The sequence below is a fragment of the Mus pahari genome, chromosome 16 (genome assembly GCF_900095145.1).
Source record: "Mus pahari chromosome 16, PAHARI_EIJ_v1.1, whole genome shotgun sequence".
Lineage (NCBI taxonomy): Eukaryota > Metazoa > Chordata > Mammalia > Rodentia > Muridae > Mus > Mus pahari.
Window position 1 is genome coordinate 20828117 of NC_034605.1, and position 20364 is coordinate 20848480.

The 20364-nt window shown below is 38.7% G+C and overlaps 1 protein-coding gene across 2 annotated transcripts in view; it reads right to left on the minus strand.

The window, feature by feature from the left end:
• Sugct (succinyl-CoA:glutarate-CoA transferase) overlaps positions 1-20364 on the minus strand; it is a 728955-nt gene that overhangs the window by 424195 nt on the left and 284396 nt on the right. For both annotated transcript variants that reach the window (XM_021215549.1, XM_029547521.1), the window contains one exon: positions 831-902. In XM_021215549.1, the coding sequence (XP_021071208.1) occupies positions 831-902 (72 nt within the window). The remainder of the gene's footprint in view (positions 1-830; positions 903-20364) is intronic.

Consider the following 20364-nt stretch of genomic DNA (forward strand, 5'->3'; position numbering starts at 1 on the left):
TCAAGAAAGAAGACCAAAGTGTGGATACTTCTCCCCTTCTTAGAATTGAGAACAAAATACCCATGGAAGGAGTTACAGAGACAAAGTTTGGAGCTGACACGAAAGGATGGACCATACAGAGACTGTCCTACCCGGGGATCTAGCCTATAATCAGCCACCAAACACAGACACTATTGCATATGCCAGCAAGATTTTGCTGAAAGGACCCTGATATAGCTGTCTCATATGAGGCTATGCCAGTGCCTGGCAAACATAGAAGTGGATGCTCACAGTCAGGTATTGGATGGAACATAGGGCCCCCAATGGAGGAGCTAGAGAAAGTACCCAAGGAGCTGAAGGGGTCTGCAACCCTAAAGGTGGAACAACAATATGAACTAACCAGTATCCCAAGAGCTCGTGTCTCTAGTTGCATATGTAGCAGAAGATGGCCTAGTTAGCCATCATTGGGAAGAGAGGTCCCTTGGTCTTGTAAACTTTATATGACCCAGCACAGGGGAATGCCAGGGCCAAGAAGTGGGAGTGGGTGGGTAGGGGAGCAGGATGAGGAGAGGGTATAGGGGACTTTCGGGATAGCATTTGAAATATAAATGAAGAAAATACTTATTAAAAAATAAACAAAAGAAAAGGAAGGAAAGAAATAAAGGACAGTGTTTACCAGACCTATGTCTCACCAGTTGTGAGCATCAAGTGGTGTAATTTCAGGTGCAAACATGGGCACTCAACTAGCTGCGAGTGAGCAATACTGTCACGCAAAATTGAACTTTCCCTCAGTTTGTACAAAATGAACAGCAGAACCTGCCATCTCCCCCATTCTGGTAATTATGGATTACCTTGCATACGACAGCAAACTGTTGGTTATTTCCTGCTCCAATCACAAGATAGCCGTCCTTGGTTTTAAAAGCCTTAAAATGAAACAACAAATAGATATGTCAGTGTATGTCTGTACATGGCAAGACCAGGAAAAAAGGTTCAATTTGAATGCTTCAAATGTTTCAAGGATGCTATTCATCAAGTCAATAGTAAACCAATACATAACTTTTCTCTCAGAACTGCATTTTTTAAAGACTTTCAAGCTGCTTCCCACCTCTTCCAATAATTTCTAAAGTATTGCAAAAGTGTGACAAAAATTTAAGGAAATGCTAGGCTTATGCTTCATAATACAAAATCCTTCATTCATTGTACTGAGGAATAAATTTTGACATTTCAAAGTTTTGTGTTTTCTTGGTTTTTTTTTTCCTTGTAGAACTTAGTACAGGAAATAGTACAATTATTTACAAAAATTAAGAAGAATAAATGACCCTGACACTATTAACAATGCCATATTGTGCTTGCAGACAGCATGTATGGTGACTCTTCCACACATGTGACCTTAGTGTAGTTGGAGAAGCAAGCTCTGTTCTCCAGTTGCCCAATCAGCTCTTTCTCAACAAGCTCCTTGAGTTTCTTTCTTCGTAGGTAAGCTTTGCTCTGCAACCTCACCTGCTTTTCCTTCACTGGGCACTCCTGAAGGGGACTGCATCCCTCTAATCTGGCAACCTTTGCCTCCTCCCTGATGATCTCTGTGCTACCTTGGAGCACATCCTTTGCAGTCATTTTAGTCTCTTCTTCTCTTCCACTAATCTATTTCTTCTGCCTCCACTGAAAATATCATAAACACCACACCACACAACACAACATGAACTTTGCTTCCTTCCCTCCATTTCTAACAGGCATAAAAATGAACCCTACCTATTCTTGTTCACACAATATTGCCAATCCTTTGCCACTGTGTTACCCTATCACTATATCCAACTGATACTGCCACTTTCTCAGGTCCCTGCCTTACCTCCTATTTTTGTTGTTCTTCATCTCCCGTCTCTCTGCCTTGCTCATTGTCCATGTGCCCTCTTTGCAGTATTTTCATCACCCACCAGCATCAATCTTTTTTCTTTTTACTTCAGTTGACTTTGATAAGGATAATTACTGGTGTTTCTCAAATGGCAAGAAGGGAGTCTGAACTGACCTGTGGGTCAGCTGCAAAGGATTTTGAGATCAGGTTTTTTAGTGAACCATGGCTAACTATGAAGGTATACCAAATCTCTGTTATGTATTTCTTTTTAGCTGAGGTGGCAAATGGGAAGTGAGGTAACCATTTACTGTCAAGCATAATACAATGAATCCTTTTCAAAATTTGGATCAGTGATCTGTTCAATAAGTTTGGGTGGGATGTCATTCCATATTAATAAACTTCCTTTTTAATGAATGAAGAATGGCTTTTTATTTCCTTCAACCTCCACTATGTAATGAAACATAACCAATATAAGAGAAATTTTAAGAAATTATAGGAACTTTATGATCACTTATAAGAAAGTGGGAATTCAGCAGCCTTTGAGCCAACAGAACATAACATGATTAGAACACAAATTATAAGACGGAGGTAAAATATTAGTTATCATAATAACTATTCCCTACTAACAGTTCAAACTGTTCATGAAATAAATATATCTTAAAAAGAACATTTCTAAAAAATGAATTAGCACCACAGAAAACTGAGCAGGAAGAGAATATGACAGGAATAAATGAATTACCTACAATACTATACCCCAAAGACATGCTCACAGAACTCTTTCTTCTCTCATATACACCTTTATATAATTAATATTTTATTATATTAATAGTCTTTTTAATGTTAATACTGCTTCCAAGAATAATGAAATGTCATCACTTTAATAACCAAAATATATACTCAAAGTTTAATTAAACCTTCTCAGTTTGTTCAAACTGTAGGGCATTTTTATTTTATTCTCTTATTTTTAAAGTAAGCATTAATATAACTGATATAAATTTTTAAATTTAATTTACAGTAAAACTATAACAAAATGCCCAATACAATTAAATTCTTTAAAATCTGTAGCTACTTGTATTATGAATGCTAATTATGTTTCCCAAAAAAATTGCTTAAATGAGAGTGCCTATACATTGCTTCTGGAAACCTGTCCCAGTTGGTTCTGATTGGTAAATAAAGATGTCAACAGCCAATAGCTGCAGAGGACAGACAGAGGTAGGATTTTAGGATTTCCCAGCTGGGGCCCAGGAGGAGGGAGAGAGTGCTGGGAGAGTGGGGAGACACCTTGCCAAAGAAGAGTTCAAGACAGACACAGCCACCTTGTGAAGCAATCGGGAGAGCAAGTGAGCCCCCAGCAACCAAGATAGAACATAAGAATTAGTAAGTAGTAACTCGAAATTATTGGTGGGAGATAAATTCTAAGAGCAGTGGAAGTGGCCCAGGTATGGTGCTGTTTAAGACATATTAAAATATAAAGGGTGTGTGTGTGTGTGTGTGTGTGTTTAATTTGGAAGCATAAACCATTTGGGGTGGGTAGCAAACCCACTGCAGGGATTTATTAATAATTATTTTTACAAAGATCTATTCTTATCTCCACAAACCAATATATTAAACTAGATAATTAAATGCTAAGTCTATTTTACTTAACATGTGCAATATCATGCATGTTACATAATTCTGAAGGCTTTGCTTTAACTTCTATAAAATATAAATGATTAGCACTTACCTTTAAATTTTTTATAATGATTAAGTTTGTTAAGGTGCATTCATTCACCCATCTAATAAATGCTTACTGACATAATCCACTATATGTTTCACTGGGCATGATGGGTAAAAAAATAACATAACAAATGATCCATCACAAAGGACTTACATTGTAATAAAGTAGCTCACATCCACCAATCATTGATAAAAATAATGGCAGACAGTGACAGAGTCTAGAATGGAACATACAGGTCAAAATGAAATCTTACAAAACATACTCCCAATGTTGTTTGGGTCGAAGAAAGAGAAGGCAGAAAATGTCCCTTAGAAAAGTGCTCTGTACGTGGAGAACTAAAAATGTCTATGTATGCATTGAATAGAGTTGGGAGCAGTAGGTTGATAATGGAAGACAGAATGGCATGTGCACATGGGCCTATCATGGGGAGAAGCAATGAACCACAAGAAGAGAGAAAGAGAATCATCAGTGAGGCTGCAGAAGAGGAAAGAGAGGAAGTTGAAGGCCACAGGAAGTACATTAGGTACCATCAAGCTAATGGGGAGTCACTAAAAGGACTTGACTGATCATACCTGCATTTCAGAAAGACTTCTCTTTCTGCAGTATAAGCACTGCTAGAGGATAAGATCTAAACTGAGGAAGCTGAGTAAGAGGCTGTTGTGATGATCATGACAGGGAAAGTGTAGTCATAGACTAAGGGCTGTGTGAGTAGAGACAGAAGGAAATGGGGTTAATAAAGAGGGGAAAGCTAATGGGGTTGATAGTAGACAGGGTGTGGTGGTTGTAAGTGGCAGACTAACCAAAAGGAAGAAGCCACAGGTGACATTAATATTTATGAGACCCTTGTGAGATTTCCCAGAGCAAATTTCACAAGTAGGAACCAGATTATAATCTGAACTATAGATAAAATCTTGGCAGTCATTTGCTTATAATGTATAACTGAATAAATCACATAGATGAAACTATTTAGCAAGAAGTAGAGTAGGGTAAGGACCAACAAATTCCTCAGGGGTGATGTTTTATAGTCTCAGAAAGAACTTCTCTAATGGCTCAAGAATGCAGCATGGATTCAAGGATGAAACAGCACTCAAGAATGCAGAATGGATTCAAGGATGAAACAGCACTCAAGAATGCAGCATGGATTCAAGGATGAAACAGCACTCAAGAATGCAGCATGGATTCAAGCATGAAATAGCACTGAGAGATATGGGGTAAACATATGCAAACCGCCTCAGCAAATCTGGCACAGACATGGATGTAGGCATGCTTCCCTGTGGGTTGGATGAGAGGCACCCACCAAACAGGCTCCCTGATGCTCCTACCTTCTAATGCAATAGGAGTGATTTGGAGCTTGTTTAGGGGAACATGAGGCAAGATGAGAGAGAATTCCAGTTTGTTACACACAATGAGAGAGCAGAGCACTGAAAGAAACACATGTGAAATTGGAGCTCTTGAGATACCAGATAAGTGCTTCCTTGTCAAGTCACAGTGTTGCATGTAACTTAAAAAAAATAAAAGTAAAAATAAAAATAAATACAAAAATAAAAACACTCTATTGCCTTTGCCCATGACTGCTGCTGCTGCTGCCCTTGCTGTGGCCCCTCCCAGCTTCCTTTTGTTCCTCTGGCTTAGCTCCACTAAGCTGCTATCACCCACCCAGCTTCTCTATAGCCTCCTTTGCTCCACAGATGAAAAACACTCAGACAGCTTTATTACTTTAGAATTTGCCTACTAGCACAATTGTTGGGCACAGATTCTCCTCCCCTAAAATTATCAGCTAGCCTGTATCTGCTACGTCACCTCCCTCCTCAACCTCCTTGAGCATCCACCCTTGATGGAGGCCACTGGCTCTAGCTTCCCCAAGATCTTACATGATAGCTGCATGCTTCTGACTCCAAAAACTGGCTAAAAAAAAAGCCCTTCTCTGCCCATGCATCTACTTTTCCTCCTGGGACCCAGAAGTCCCACCTATCCCTTCGACCCAGCAAATGGCTCTCAGCCTCCTTTATTGACCAAATCAAGAACCAACTAGGGAACCAGACCTTAGTATCAAGCACCTTCCTCTACATTTTAGTAACCTAGCCTTAGAATAAACACATACTTGCATGTATTATGTTTCGGATTTCCCAGACAGATATGGGAAAAAGAAAAAACAAAGTGTAGGAAACTTAGAGAATTACCAAAAATATGATTGAGCAATGAAGCATAAACCTTGATCCTCAGGAAAAAGGTGGTAAAGAAAACAAGAGGAATGAAGCAGGCTAGGTGCAGGAGGCAAGTCAAGGACGAGCCCATCCTGAACAGTCATGATATGAGGTAGAAGAATAGGGCACAATAAACACTCGAAATAGAAGACCCACATTCAGCAACTGTAGAAGGGGATCTGTTTCAGGTTATAACTAGAGAACTACAATATACACTGAATAAAGCAGCTGCTCATATCAGGCAGCGGCATGATTGGGCCACTCTACCAAGTAATTACTATCATACGAACACACCAAGAATTCCGAGTTCATTCAAATCCCTTGTACCCTAACACCAGCCCTCACCGGCTCTGCAAACAACCCCTTGTAATTCACTTGATTGATTGCACGTTCACCAGATTCCACAACAACACACAATACATTGTACACTGGGCCTTTCATCACCTAGCTTAGCCGCAAACATCTGTGACTGAAGGGTTCTTTCAAGGAATTCACATTCCAGGAAAAAGGCAACTCCTGTTTCTGTATAAATTGATGGGGAAACAGGCAGGAAGGGCAAGAATCTACCGTTTCCCAAGAACAAGGTCAGAGCCAAGCTTTTCCTCACAGGACACCAGAATCAACCCTTCCTGAAGAAAGAAACTCTTCCTTCTATCAAGAGTGTTTCATCAAAGATGGCAAGATTCTGAAATAGAAAATATAAGGTGATCTACAGCGTCGGCAATTTGAGGTATTAGGTGTCCCAACCATCCAGGCAGCCTTCTCGAGTAAGAGAACTTGTGAGTTCAGAGTAGTTAGAGAAGTTTCAGAAGCAACAGGTGACCACATCTGAGGCTTTGGAGTAGATTCTGGGATGTGGGTAGCAAGCAGATTCATTCTAGAATATATGTTGTACATGGAAGTTTTCAGTCCTTCCCAGAAATTATGATTATTGGGCTTCCAGTGGTGTCTTAGTTGGTAATCTCGTCAATGATAACAACACAGATGGACTGGAGACACACCTCATCAACTGAATATACTCAAGGGAAAAGGGGGAGTAGAGCTATGTCTTCCTGTACTGTCTTTGTAAACTGCCCTGTCTGGATATCTATAATTCTGTCTCTACCATGTGCAATTGCTAGGGTTATCAACTTCAAAAAAAATAAAATAAAATAACACACATGCTAAGCCTTCCTGGGGCTACTTACATTTAACAACATTTTCTTCCACAAAAGGGAACCACTGCAAATGCCCCTCATCATCCACAGGAAAGACAGTCTATGAAGTCTTTATAGTCTTCACTGCCTTTATAACGCTTTCTGTACCATCAGGCAAACTGACTTCTGGGTCTGTGCTGGCACATCGTGACCAATACAGAACACTATTTCCTACTGCTAACAGTTCGGTGCACCTTATGGTGCTGGAGCCAGCTGCCAGATGGCAACAAGGCATGGACTGCTTGCAGATCAAGAACAGTGTCATCGAAGGAATGGAACAACACAGAGAATAGCAAGTGAGTCCCAGTCTCTCGAGCTTCCCTACTACCATTTTGGCAGTGAGTACACATTTTTCATGTGGAATAACACTTTTTGAAAACTCGTTGCGGAATGCAAGCCCTTTCTTGAATTACATAATTCTGTAGTGCCCTTGAAAGCAATGTTATATGAGGATTTCTGGCTAGAATTCACCAAAACCACGGGAAGTTTGAATGTTTAGAGATATTTTTGAGACTCTTTTAACCTATCTAAGATTTTCAATCACTTGGCTTTTGGCACCACCAATAGAGGAACTCACAAGGAAGAACATGGGGAAAGGCCTTCCGTCATTTGTGTCCTTCACAAGTTATAAAGGAATGTCATTTTCCTTCTAGCACTTGGTGAGAAAAAAGTCTGTTTTTCTTCAAAAAAACAAAAACAAAAATAAAAAAAAGAGCAGCAGCAGAAAATAATGAGTCAAATTTTTTTTTCCTGAGTCCTGGGCTAGAAATGACTTCTGATGGTCCTGTGTTGGCGTGAGCCACAATCTAGATTACTTGGAATGTTTATCAACAGCGCCCACTTCTAATGGAAAATGCACAACAAGATGACGCAGAGTGCTTGATTTCTCCTGAACCCTCCAATGTGAGAATTCCCGGGCAGTAACAATCTCTTCTTAACTTCCGTCTCTATCCAAAAAAAATATGACACTCATGGCTTGACACCATACATGCCATATCGGAAAATATCACAGGGGACAAGAAGCCTACACTGACCTGAGACTCACGGGAAGGGTTTACAGAGCAGAAATTTATTCAAGCAGTTGCGGCATTTTACTACCAGCAGCTAAAGATTCAAGATTTAGAATAAGGATATCTTAAAGAAATTTTTGGAATTGATTGGCAACATTTGCAAGCATAAATTAACTCCACATTTATTAGTAAAAAAAAAAAAAAACACACAAAAAAACACAAAAGCAAGAATCAGGAGGAAAAACAAAAACAATGCTAGACCTGTGCAGGACAAGATGGCAGCTCAATTTCATCCCAGGGCAATTTGAATAAGCACAATTATGGAAAGTAGTGATTGGGATATAGTATGAGGGTGTGGAAAGGAATAGGTTCAAAACCTGCCAGAATAGTATGTGAAATCCCTATTTAGTTGTAGATTAGCCTATAAGAGATATGGTAACTATAGGGGCCCAGCTATAGACTCAGAGCATTGCTCCAGATTTTACATAAGGAATTGTGATCACAGGGGGTAAAATGGTTTGGCAAGAATATATAATTTAGCCTAGACAAACAAAAACAACAAACAGAGAATATAGGAAAAGCAAAAGCCAAGCACTCACAAAAGAGATTATGAAGCAAGGAGATTGATCGTTAGTGCATGTAGGTTTGTGAACAACAGATGAGAGCAATATCATGTCCCACATGCTAGCCAACTGTTGTTGCATCAGTATTTGGACAACCAATAGTACTATTTTTGTTACATCAGCACCATTATGTGATTACAAACACAGAAACTGAAGAAATATTAAATACCTCAGTGCTGAGAATGAAAGATATCCTTAGGCTCATTGGACAGGGGAGTGCAGGGGATCAACAAAATAATATAGATTACTGCCAGGTCCTTGTTTGCTTCCCAGAAATTGAAGTTTAGTCCCTATTGCTGAAGACATGACACCTTTGTCAAGGCTCTGAAGGAATCAAGTGGGAGAGAAACTAAAAATTTCATCTCCAAGGACTAGTCCTCAAGAATCCGAAGATGCTCAATAGGAAAAGATTCATGCCTAGTGATGTAAACCTAGCCATCTACTTATAGCTGATGAGGTCATTGGCATTAGGGAACAACCTACTGCCACCACTTTAATACACCAGGACAATTTCTAAGTGCATTCTAAATATGTACCACTATGACAACAGATAAATAGCTGTCACACCTGAAGTACTGTAGCAAATGTAATTACAAAAATCCACAACTGGTCAAAATGGTGAGAACAATTGACTGCAGCATACCAATCCCTAATTGATACATCCATAATGTAACTTCTACACCTTACGGAACATCACAGAGGAGGCATGTCAGTACAATAAGAGCCAGAGGACCAATAAAACTACTGTAAGACATTGTCTTCTAGATATGATAGGGAGGCTGAATTCAAGAAATCTCAACAACATGGTTTCTCAAACATGACCAGCACAATGGTGGCAACAGATAACATGACAACATAAAAGAGGGAAATCTTACAGGGCTCTAATCTACTCCTGGATGAAGAACTACTGCAATTAATGGCTGCTTAAAGAGGGAGAATCTGTCTTCTCTAAGGACAAGCTGCAGGTTTTTCCAAGTCCACCCTAAACAAATACACATGAGCACAACACTAAATGGACTCAGCAAGCTATATTTATATATGAATATATATACATGGGATATCCATATATGTAACAATAAATAAAGAGGAAGACATCATGAATTTGAGAGGAAATGGGGGAAGAGGAGGAGTGGTTGGAAGGAGAGAAGGGCTAGAATAGAAATGATGTAAATATACTATTCATATTTAATTCTTAAAAGAAAATGTAATTATTAATTTTCTTTTAAAATAAAATACTAAACAATATACAAAAGACTTGATTGTAAAATTTGGAAGCAGAAAACAGGGTAGATGAGCAAATCTCTGGAATTCAAAGATAAAGAATCAGGACCCTCTAAGAAGATCAATGTACCAAAAAGAACTACCACGGCCAACTTCCTTGCCCAAAGATGATCACTTAAGTTTGAAGATGCAGCTTAGTTAAAGACAGATGGTGGCTATGTTCTCCTTATAGTTCCAGATGTCCTGACTAGACACTGACAGTTTCCATTTCTTTACTGAGGTATTTTTACTATATTTTTCCAAGGCCAAAGTTTAATGTGTGAGTCTATAACATCAGCTTCTATAGCTTTTCTAGAACACACTACAGATAGTTTTTACCAAGTAACTGGACATGAGCCTGAAAGTAAAATGTACTTCCCATCCAAATATAAAATAAACTCCTGGCCATAAACCTGGAACCTAAGTCCACAGGGGAAATGTGTGACAGTGGAGAATAAGTATTTTTTTTGGGGGGGGGAACCCGGTGGACTGTGGAAACAGGTGAAATGTAGTCTTTAAATAGTAGCCAAAAGAAATAATTCCTAATGATATTCTGCTACACTCATAGATCTTTGCCTGGTCCAGTTATCACCAAAAAGGCTTCCTCTGATAGGAGATGGGTGTGGGTGCAGATACCCACAGCTAGACATTATGTGGAGAGGGATTCTAAATGGAAGGATTCCATCTGGTCCTTCCCCTTGGAGTTAGGGGAACCATGAGGAAGGGGGAGGGAAGGACAGTAGGAGTCAGAGGGAATGGAGGGTACCTGTAGAATCAACTAACAGGGCTCACAGGGGCTCACAGAAACTGAAGTGTCATGCGTAGGGCCTGCATGAGTTTGCACCTGGCCCTCTGTGTATATGTTATAAGCTGTTTCCTTGGTGTTTTTGTGAGACTTCTAATTGTGGGAATGAGTATGTCTCTGACTCTTGTTCCTGCTCTTGGAACTCTTTTTCTTCTATTGAGTTGCATTGTTCAGCCTCAGTGTGAGGGCTTTGCCTTGTCTTGATATATCTTGTTTGTTGAGTTTGGATGTCGTCTCTTGGAACCTGCTCCTTTCTAAAGGGAAAAAAGACAGGGAGTGAATCTGGAGTAGAAGGGCAGATGAAGAGAGCTGGGGTGAGTGAGGAGAAAGAGAAACTGGTCAGGATTGCTGCATGAGAGAAGCCTCTATGTTCAAATATATTGAAAGCAAGTCAATTCTATGTTTTGTTTTTTTTTTTAAAGGCTTCTAGAAAACTCCATCTGAAAAATGTACAGACATGTCTAGAAAGTAATAGAATAGGGCTGGTGACATATCTCAGTGAGTAAAGCTGTTTGCCATTAGATTCTGATTATCTGAGTTTGATCCTCAGAACACATGCAAAAGGAAAGAACTGACTCCCACAAATTATTTTATTTCCATACATACTCTGCGGTACACACAAGCATGTCAGCATGTGCACATCACACACACACACACACACACACACACACACACACACAGAGAGAGAGAGAGAGAGAGAGAGAGAGAGAGAGAGAGAGAGGAACATTGAATAAATAAATAAAATTTAAAAGCAAAATTAAAAAGCAATCGAGCAAACAGATGAAAGGTGGGAAGTGTATTGCAGGACAGTGCGAGATTCACCATCCTCCAAGGTTTGGACTCTTTTTTTCTACACTATAGATGAACCCCATGGCATTGTGTATGGTGTTCATGCTTTTTGCCACTGATTTACCTCAAGATCCCTTGAACTTTTTGAAGACCTATTCCTTCGTGAAATATTATCCATGGGCTAAATTTTAAAACACCAAGAAAATAAAAGAAGCAAACATTAATGGATTGAAAGACCACCTATGCTCACAGTTCAGCAGAATGAATATTGTAAGAAATAGCCAATCCTACCAAAAACAGTTGACATACCCATCAAAATTCCAGTGTCATTCTTTACGGAAATAGTAAAAAAAAAACTTGTAAAACTCATATGGAAGCTGAAACAACTCTGAACAAAAAGAACCATGCTGGCAGTATCACAGCATATGGTTTCAAATTATATTTAAAAGTCAAAGTAACAAAAACAGCATGGTATTGCCACAGAAACAAGCATACGGATGAATGGAACAGATCCAGATATAAACTCACATATCCTTGTCCTGGATGGGCAAAACTGGGGACTTCTCTCAGACAAGCTAGCACACATCAGCTTAAGGTGAATATCAGGAAAGTAAATTGCTACTCTAAGAAATGGAAGACCTCCATACGTAGTGGACGGAGCACTCCAGGGCTAGGTAACTAAAGAAATCTCTCCCTGTTAAATTCATGGGGCAAAATAACCCATGAGTTCAGCACAGTTTAATTACTTCCTTTCTCAAGTCCCTCAAAACTATGAGTCAAGCCCAAATCGGCTGATCAAACATTCACAGATCCCTCTATATGCAACCAGAAGAAAAACAGACCCAGACTTCTAACAATACAAGACAACCATTCCAAGTTGACAGAGGATTAAAGACCTCAAAACATTCCTAGCCTGTGAGACAATCATTTAAAAGGATGTAATCTGAACGTTATTCTGTGTGTACCCATGTCTCCAACATTGGTTATACCCAAGAGTTGGATTCCTACAGGCATATACACCATGGCTGAGCCCTGATTGTATTCTGCAAGACATGTAACAAAAATGATGAATTAGGAAGTCGTGTCTCCCAAAGTCATGCAAAATCAAAGTCCGTAGAAACCTTCTAAAACAACATGAAAAAAATTTAAGTTCTTCTGTTACATCAGTTAAAAAAAATAGTGTTCTTATTCTCTTTAGCTACTTAAGAGGACACATCTGGTCTTCGATGTTCTGCCCCTCTCACCATATGAATATACCACATTATCTAAAATGTCCAAGGGTAGCAAAGATATTTTGGTTATTTTAGAGTTTAACTGGCTGTTTGTGAAATAGCTATATTTTAGTTTGTCTGAGATTCCTCCCCTATGAGTAATTGTGAAAATCACTGAGAAATTTTTATATATAGTAACAGAATGAGTTAAGAATAATTCACCATTGCCTGTCTCCCAAAATACAGCTTTTCACCTCAATAGTACAAGATATGTTTAATAAATATTTCTATTGAGACTCCTTGTAGCAAGATCTCTATACAGTGTTCAACTATGTAAAGCTACCATCCCAATGCCAGTCAACTGGTTTGCAAGTCAGGAGTCAATCAATTGCATCAGATCAAAGTTCACCTCAGGAGGTGGCTGAGATGATCGTATTAAGGTAGAAGCTAAGTAAGCAAGTCAGAGATTCTCAGCAAAAATAAATCCATGACAAAAGAGCAGAGGCGGGGACAGGGATGAAGCAGCCACCTCATTTCTGACGGCACCTTGATCTTAGTCACCAAGGTCCTTATTGCTTGCAACTCTGACCAAGACCCTTGGGGGTGGGGGTAAGAAGGTGCAGAGTCAACAACACAGACTCCAGGAGTTTGGCAAGTGGAAAAGCAAACTTGTTTGTTACAGGAACGGCGTAAACCTTTATACCCCATCCCTCTCTCCAGGCATCTCATTGGGTCTCAAGTAGCCAGATACGATATTTTTTTCTCAATGGCTAGCCTCATTGCCTTGTCCAGCACCAGCGGTCTCTAGCTGTGCTGGCAGAGTTTAGGTTGACTCAGAGAGGAAGTATCAGTGGCACATATGCCAACACTGCAGCTGGGTCTGCTTGGCTAAGTTCCTCCTACAGTTCTAACGCATAGTCGTTTTGGAAGAAGCAATGAACAAAGAAAGATGAATCAATGGCTCATGGTGCTGAGGTCTGTCTCCTAGCAAAGAGCCTGGCTCTTGAGAGGTCCCTATATTTATACCTACTTGGAAATCGTTTTGTACTAGCTTGTTAACTGACATTTCCCAAACAAGTTCTATGAAACACATGCATAACAAGTAAAAAGAATTGTCTCTTTTTGAGTAACTCCTCCATTCAGACATACAAATCCACAGACACTACATATATACCTTCTCTTTGCTCAAAAAGGTTTGAAAAATCAAGTTCAACAGCCCTTTTTAACTGATTTCTTCAAATCAAAAGGATTAGCAGGGCAGTGGTGACACACATCTTGATTGTAACAATTGGGAGGCAAATGCAGGCAGATTTCTGAGTTCGAGGCCAGCCTAATCTATAGAGTGAGTTCCAGAACTGCCAAGGCTACATCCTTTCTCAGGAAAAATAAATAAATCGAAAAGATTAGTGAGTTTTCAATCTCCAAAGAGGCCTACACTTTTTTTAAATGATAGTTCTCAAATTAGTTCAGCCAGCAATTCCTTTTAAAAGCACAACAATTAACTTTTCTCAAAGAAGCACCACAGAACAATCTAAGGTCTGTGTCTTGTGTCTTCTTTCCGAACTGTCCAGGGGCAACAACCATGTTGACAATCAGAAGGCTCTGTAGGATATGAGTCTTCATTTTCTCGCATATTAATTTTACAAATTAACTCATCTATTCTACTGCATATTTAATATTATCCTCTCATGGAGACAATCTGTTTGTCATTGTATATGATTCCCTAAAGAAAGGGTTTGAATAAATGCCAAAGAAAAGTGCTTATTAGTTCACTTAAGGATATCCCTGTAGCTCAGCTTTTTAAAATAGAGACCTGATTATCCAGAAAGGCTTTTTTTGTGATTATAAAATCCTGTTAATCAAGTATGATAAGGAGAGAAAGATATATATATATATATGAATGAAATAGTTTATGTCCTTAGAAACTTCTCTACATAGCCTGTCAATCAAAATTTTAGGGCTACAGTGTAGCTCAGTGGTGATAGTTGCTAAGATACACCTGGGTTTGATCCCAGCACTACACATATCCTCACACATGCATGCACACACATATATGCAAAACATAGGCATGCACAACACACATGCACGCACACTACTTACTTAACTGCATGTAATACATTGTTTTTCTTCTGAGATTCTTATCTCCTCTCTACATCCATGCCCGAATAAGACACTTATTACTTTCCTCCTCATTCTAAATAGTAGGGGATTTAGATAAAACTCTGAAAACTTAGTAAATCTTCTGGGTCCTTTCTGAAGAAGGGTTCATCTCCCCTTAACAGATCCTTTACTGTAAAGAGGCCGATCAGCTGGAATCGCATGAATAGCTATTAGTTAAGTGCTTATGGTGTGTGACAGACACACTGCTAAATTCAACTTATGAATCACATGTTTATCAGCACAATCACATGATCTCTGGATCAGTACACATTTACTGTACTCAGGAAATGGACCATCCAAGAGGGATGCAGCTTTCTGACATATCTGCTGGCAGCACCTTCCCAGAAGTCAGGATCTTTCCTGCTGTGAGTCTGGGAAACACATTCTGCTTGCCTCTCTGGATCCACCTAACATTTCTTAATAGTAATATCTGAGCATATCTAATAATATAATATTCTTTCTGGAGCTTATGGCCTTGTCCTGATAATTTCATAAGAGCCAATCTCCACCTCAGGTGTCGTCAAATCAGCCCTATGCTATAGGTCACTTTATAGAACACAATACCACCTCTCCTAAGCTACATGTTTCTGTTTTGCCTGGATCCAATTTTTATTTCTTTTTCCTAAACATTCTGAACTTCAAAACAAGAAGCTAAGATTCTGCCACTAATTTATTATATGGCCTTGGGAGAAATCACTTAACTCATCAGGTCTCAGTTTCCCTGGGTATTAACTTGGAGTATTAGACTAGTCCCTTTCAGCTGGAAATCTCTGTGATTTCAAGGTCAAGTATGAAATCTTGAGAGGAGAATTGTTTGGGGGGGGGAGAGTAAAAAGAAAGATATGATCAAGCCAAGAGATCTTTCTCATTTTACTCCCAAAGGTTCAGGACTATTTCATACATGTCCACATTTGCTTAAAGACATTTATGCAATTTCAAAGTGGCATGATAGCATGTGTCAGCAATCCCAGCACTCAGAAGGCTGAGGCAGGAGGACTGCTGCAAGTTTGAGGCCTGCCTGGGCTACATAGCAATATCCTGTATCAAATAATAATAATAATAATAATAATAAAATAATAATAATAATAATGATTAACTGCAGATATTTTACAAGGTAAGAAACAAGAAAGCCCTCATTTAAACATGGCTCTGCGGTTCACAACACCTTCCTCATGTATAAATAGAACACAACATTTACAACTACTTACTCTGTAATGTATTTCTTTTGGCTGGGAGTTAACTATGTGAGACTCTGTAGAACACTGACTTTTTCTTTATTTTACTGAACAAAGCCATGCTATTATGTAATGACAAGGGCCCTTGAGCACTCGATCTAATTATTACTGAGGGATTTTGTTTGTTTGTTTTTGCAGATAATTATGACTCATATTCACTAACCACCTACTATCAGGTCTGACTCCATGCTTGATCATTTACATACATAATCTCTTTCTTTCAAAAAGCCTACAGGGTATGTATAATTACCCCACTTTCCTCATAATAAAAGTCCTTAGGGAGTACATTAACTTTGCTGAACAACCTCTAAATAAGAAACTAGGATGAGAAGCCAAGCTTGCAAGCCTGTTCTGACATTCTGCCCTGGAACAGCATAACATGCATCTATTCACTGTTTAAAAGAGTCACAAGACCTATTGAATCCATATTATGCAATAATGCTTCTAAGTGTCAGGAACATCTTATCAGCTTGATCCTATCATTATCTCCATTGGGTAGGCATATAAACTGAAGCATGTAGAAATACAACTTTTCCACTTTTCCAGAGTTATAGGGTAAAAAAGACTCAAGCTGACTACCCATTACCTGAAAACAACTTAAAATTTGGCAGAAGTTTTCAAATAACTACTGAAATCCTTCCAGTTTTACAACTTTTGACACACACACAATTCAGAAATGTACAAAAAAAAAAAAAAAAAAAAAAAAAAAAAAAAAACCAACCTCTCTGGATGGAACATATTTCAGTACTCCTGGCCCATCTCAATTGAGTCAGTTCCCCACTGCTTCACTTCTTTTTGGGAAATGTACATGCCAACAATAATCATCGACCATGGTGATGGCAATGATTGACAATGATGATAAAGAGATGATAATAAGAAGATGATGAAGATGACGATGACAATAACAACGATGATACCAGGAACAGCAGATCCTAGACTCAACCATCTCTACTCTTAAGTACTATCTAACCATGGAGAACACACTTTAAAATTTAAGTACCAAAAGTTCATTTACAAAGATGAGTGCCATTCATCCCTTTAAGATCCTAAAACTTGATGCTTTCTTATTGACAATGATTGTACGTAATGTTGTTAGCCTGAACAGAGACACTTAACAAGTATTTCGTCAAACGAATGAAAAAGAAAAACTCAAAAACAGAGCAGAAATAATATACTGCCAATTGTAAAAGGCTTTAAATATCATAAAGTTCATGATAAACTTTAATTCCAAATAAACTCATTAATGTTGTAAACATTCACTATTTTGGAGTGTTTAAAATTTTATGCACAGAATCAAGTTCTCCACTGTTACATTAATTTTCCAGTGCCTTTTCAATAGCATCTTAAGAAAATGAACTAGAAGATGGTTGCTTTACAATAGCAGTGCATTGGAGCCAGGGTAATGAGCCCTATGTCAATGTTTCCATTTAAGATACTTTTTTTTCCCCAGCAGTTTAATGACTGGACTATAAAAATGTGACTAAGTGGAACCTGGCAACTGCATTCTTAGTAACATTTTTAAAAACTGCAAGTAAACTAAAAGTAATGGCTTTCCATTGGGCAATTTTTAAATATAATTTGTAGGAACATATACTGTTAAGGAAAGTTACATAAAACTTTTGTTCAACTGGATTCATAAGTTTATTTTGGAAGTGTGTTGCCAAATGCATTTAATCAAGTCTTTTTCTATACAATGGTCTGTTATCTGAGATAGTCGGCCATGTCCTTTCTTACTGGATATAGAATACATCAGGAAGATTAGAATTATTCAACCAGTATTCATCAGAGCACTTGGGAGTTCAGATATGTCTACAAGGGTGATATACTGAGAAACAATAATAACATCAAAAGGAAAATGAGACTTCGTTGAAAACCCCTGATAACAGTTCTTAGAGTTGGGAACTTCAGTCAGGAGTCAGAGACACTAAATTCAGCTTGTATCAGCTCTAAAAGCTGTTATTTTATGTGACCGAAGCAAGCTTTAACCACACTATAGCTTAGTCATCTCATCTTATTAAAAATATTATTTTATTAAACATGTAGGTATGTTTTGCCTCCATGTATCTCTGTGTAATATCTGTGTGCCAGGTACCCACAGAGGCCAAAGTGTGTTATTGAACCCTCTGGACTGGAGTAACAGAGTTTTGAGCTGTTATGTAGGTGATAGGACATAAACCTAGGGCTCTCTATAAGAGTAAACACTGCTCATTTCTACTGAGCCATCTCTCTAGTCCTAGCCATCTCACTTTAAAACTGACAGACAATAAAATGATCCAAATTCTATTTCATGGGTCAGTTTATTTAGCAAAGAGAAAAAAACTAGGCATTTTAAAACTTGCTTTATTTAAATATAAAATATTTTATTAGGTGTGTTCTTTATTTACATTTCAAATTTTATCTCATTTCCCCTCCGAACCCCCCCCATCCCATACCCCTCCCCGTGCTCACTAACCCACCCAATCCAGCTTCCCTATCTTGGCATTCCCCTAAACTGGGGCCCTTCACAAGACCAATGGCCTCTCCTCTCACTTATGTCCCACAAGGACATCCTCTGCTACATATGCACCTGGAGCTATGGGTCCCTCCATGTGTACTCTCTGGTTGGTTGTTTAGTCCCTGGGAGCTCTGGGGTTACTGGTTGGTTCATATTGTTGTTCCTCCTATGGAGTTGCAAACCCCTCCAGCTCCTTGGGTCCTTTCTCTAGCTCCCCATTGGAGACACTGTGCTCAGTCCAATGGAAGGCTGTGTGCATTTACCTCTGTATTTGTCAGGCACTGGCAGAGCCTCTCAGCAGACAGATATATCAGGCTCCTGTCAGCAGGCACTTGCTGGCATCCACAATACTGTCTGGGTTGGGTAACTCTATATGGGATGGATCCCCAGGTAGGACAGTCACTGGATGGCCTTTCCTTCAGTTTCCCGTTCAAATATTGTCTCTGTTCCTCCTCCCATGGATATTCTGATCCCCCTTCTAAGAAAGCTGAAGTATCCACACCGTGGTCTTCCTTGTTCTTGAGCTTCATGTGGTTTGTGAATTGTATCTTGGGTATTCCAAACTTCTGGGCTAATATCTACTTATCAGTGAGTGCATACCATGTGTGTTCTTTTGTGATTGGGTTACCTCACTCAGGATGATATTTTCTAGTTCCATCCATTTGCCTAAGAACTTCATGATTTCATCATTTTTATCAGCTTAGTCGTACTCTATTGTGTAAATGTAAATAATAACAATTTCTCTAAATGATGTATGATTAATTAGTAGTGACTGTAGGTTTGGAAATGTTTGTATTTGATTTGTTAATTCTCTAAGAATGAAGAATATCAAGTCACTTAAAATCATGTCAACTTCTGTGTTACTACCAAACATCTACTTAAAGATGCCTAATTGGCAAAAAAACAACCAATGTTTCCAGTGTTAACATTGAACAATGTTACATTATGGTGATAGGAGGCAGAAGCTCACTGGTAAAATATTTACCTAGCATGCAGGAGACCCTGGGTTCAATCATCAGGACAATAGGGAGAAAAGGGTATGGGTGGGTGGAGTTGCCAAAAATCACACTGAATGCAGATTGATCAAAACACACTAGAAGGGGTAAAACACATGGTTTTTGTTTTAATTTGAAATGAAAATTGTGTACATCTCATAAAGTACCTAAGTTAGTGCAAACATGCTTCAATGGATCCAACTGAAATAGACACATGCTTTAGTCAGCATAAACAAGAGGCAGTAAGACAGCCCCCCCACACACACACACACATAGTAACTTAGAATCTTTTTAAATTTTTATAGTAGTTTTCATTTTTAAAAACAATTTTCAAATTCAAATACATTTTAATCCTTTTCTTTCCCTCTCCCAAGTTCTACCAGTTCCTCTCCCCTTCTATATCCACCCAACTTTAAGTTCTTCCTCAACTAAGAGTCAAAAAAACAGTTCAATAACACAACACACACACACACACACACACACACACACACACACACACACACACACACACACAAAACTCCCAAACCAATAAAACCACATCCAAAACGAAATGAAAACAAAACTGTAACCAAATAAAACCATATAAAGAGATCTGTGGAGTCTAATTATATGTTAGTCTACTACTCCCAAACATGAAGCCTATCCTAGAGTGATTGAAATATCCAATGCCCCTCTAATGGAAGAAACTGATTTTTCCTCTCCCAGCAAGTATAAGGGAAAGCTTAGCTGTTAACCTTTATGCTAGTGGTCAAATTTTCATTAATTTATTCATTTATTCTTTTTTAAAAAAATATAGTAAAATAAGCTGGGCGTGGTGGCACATGCCTTTAATCCCAG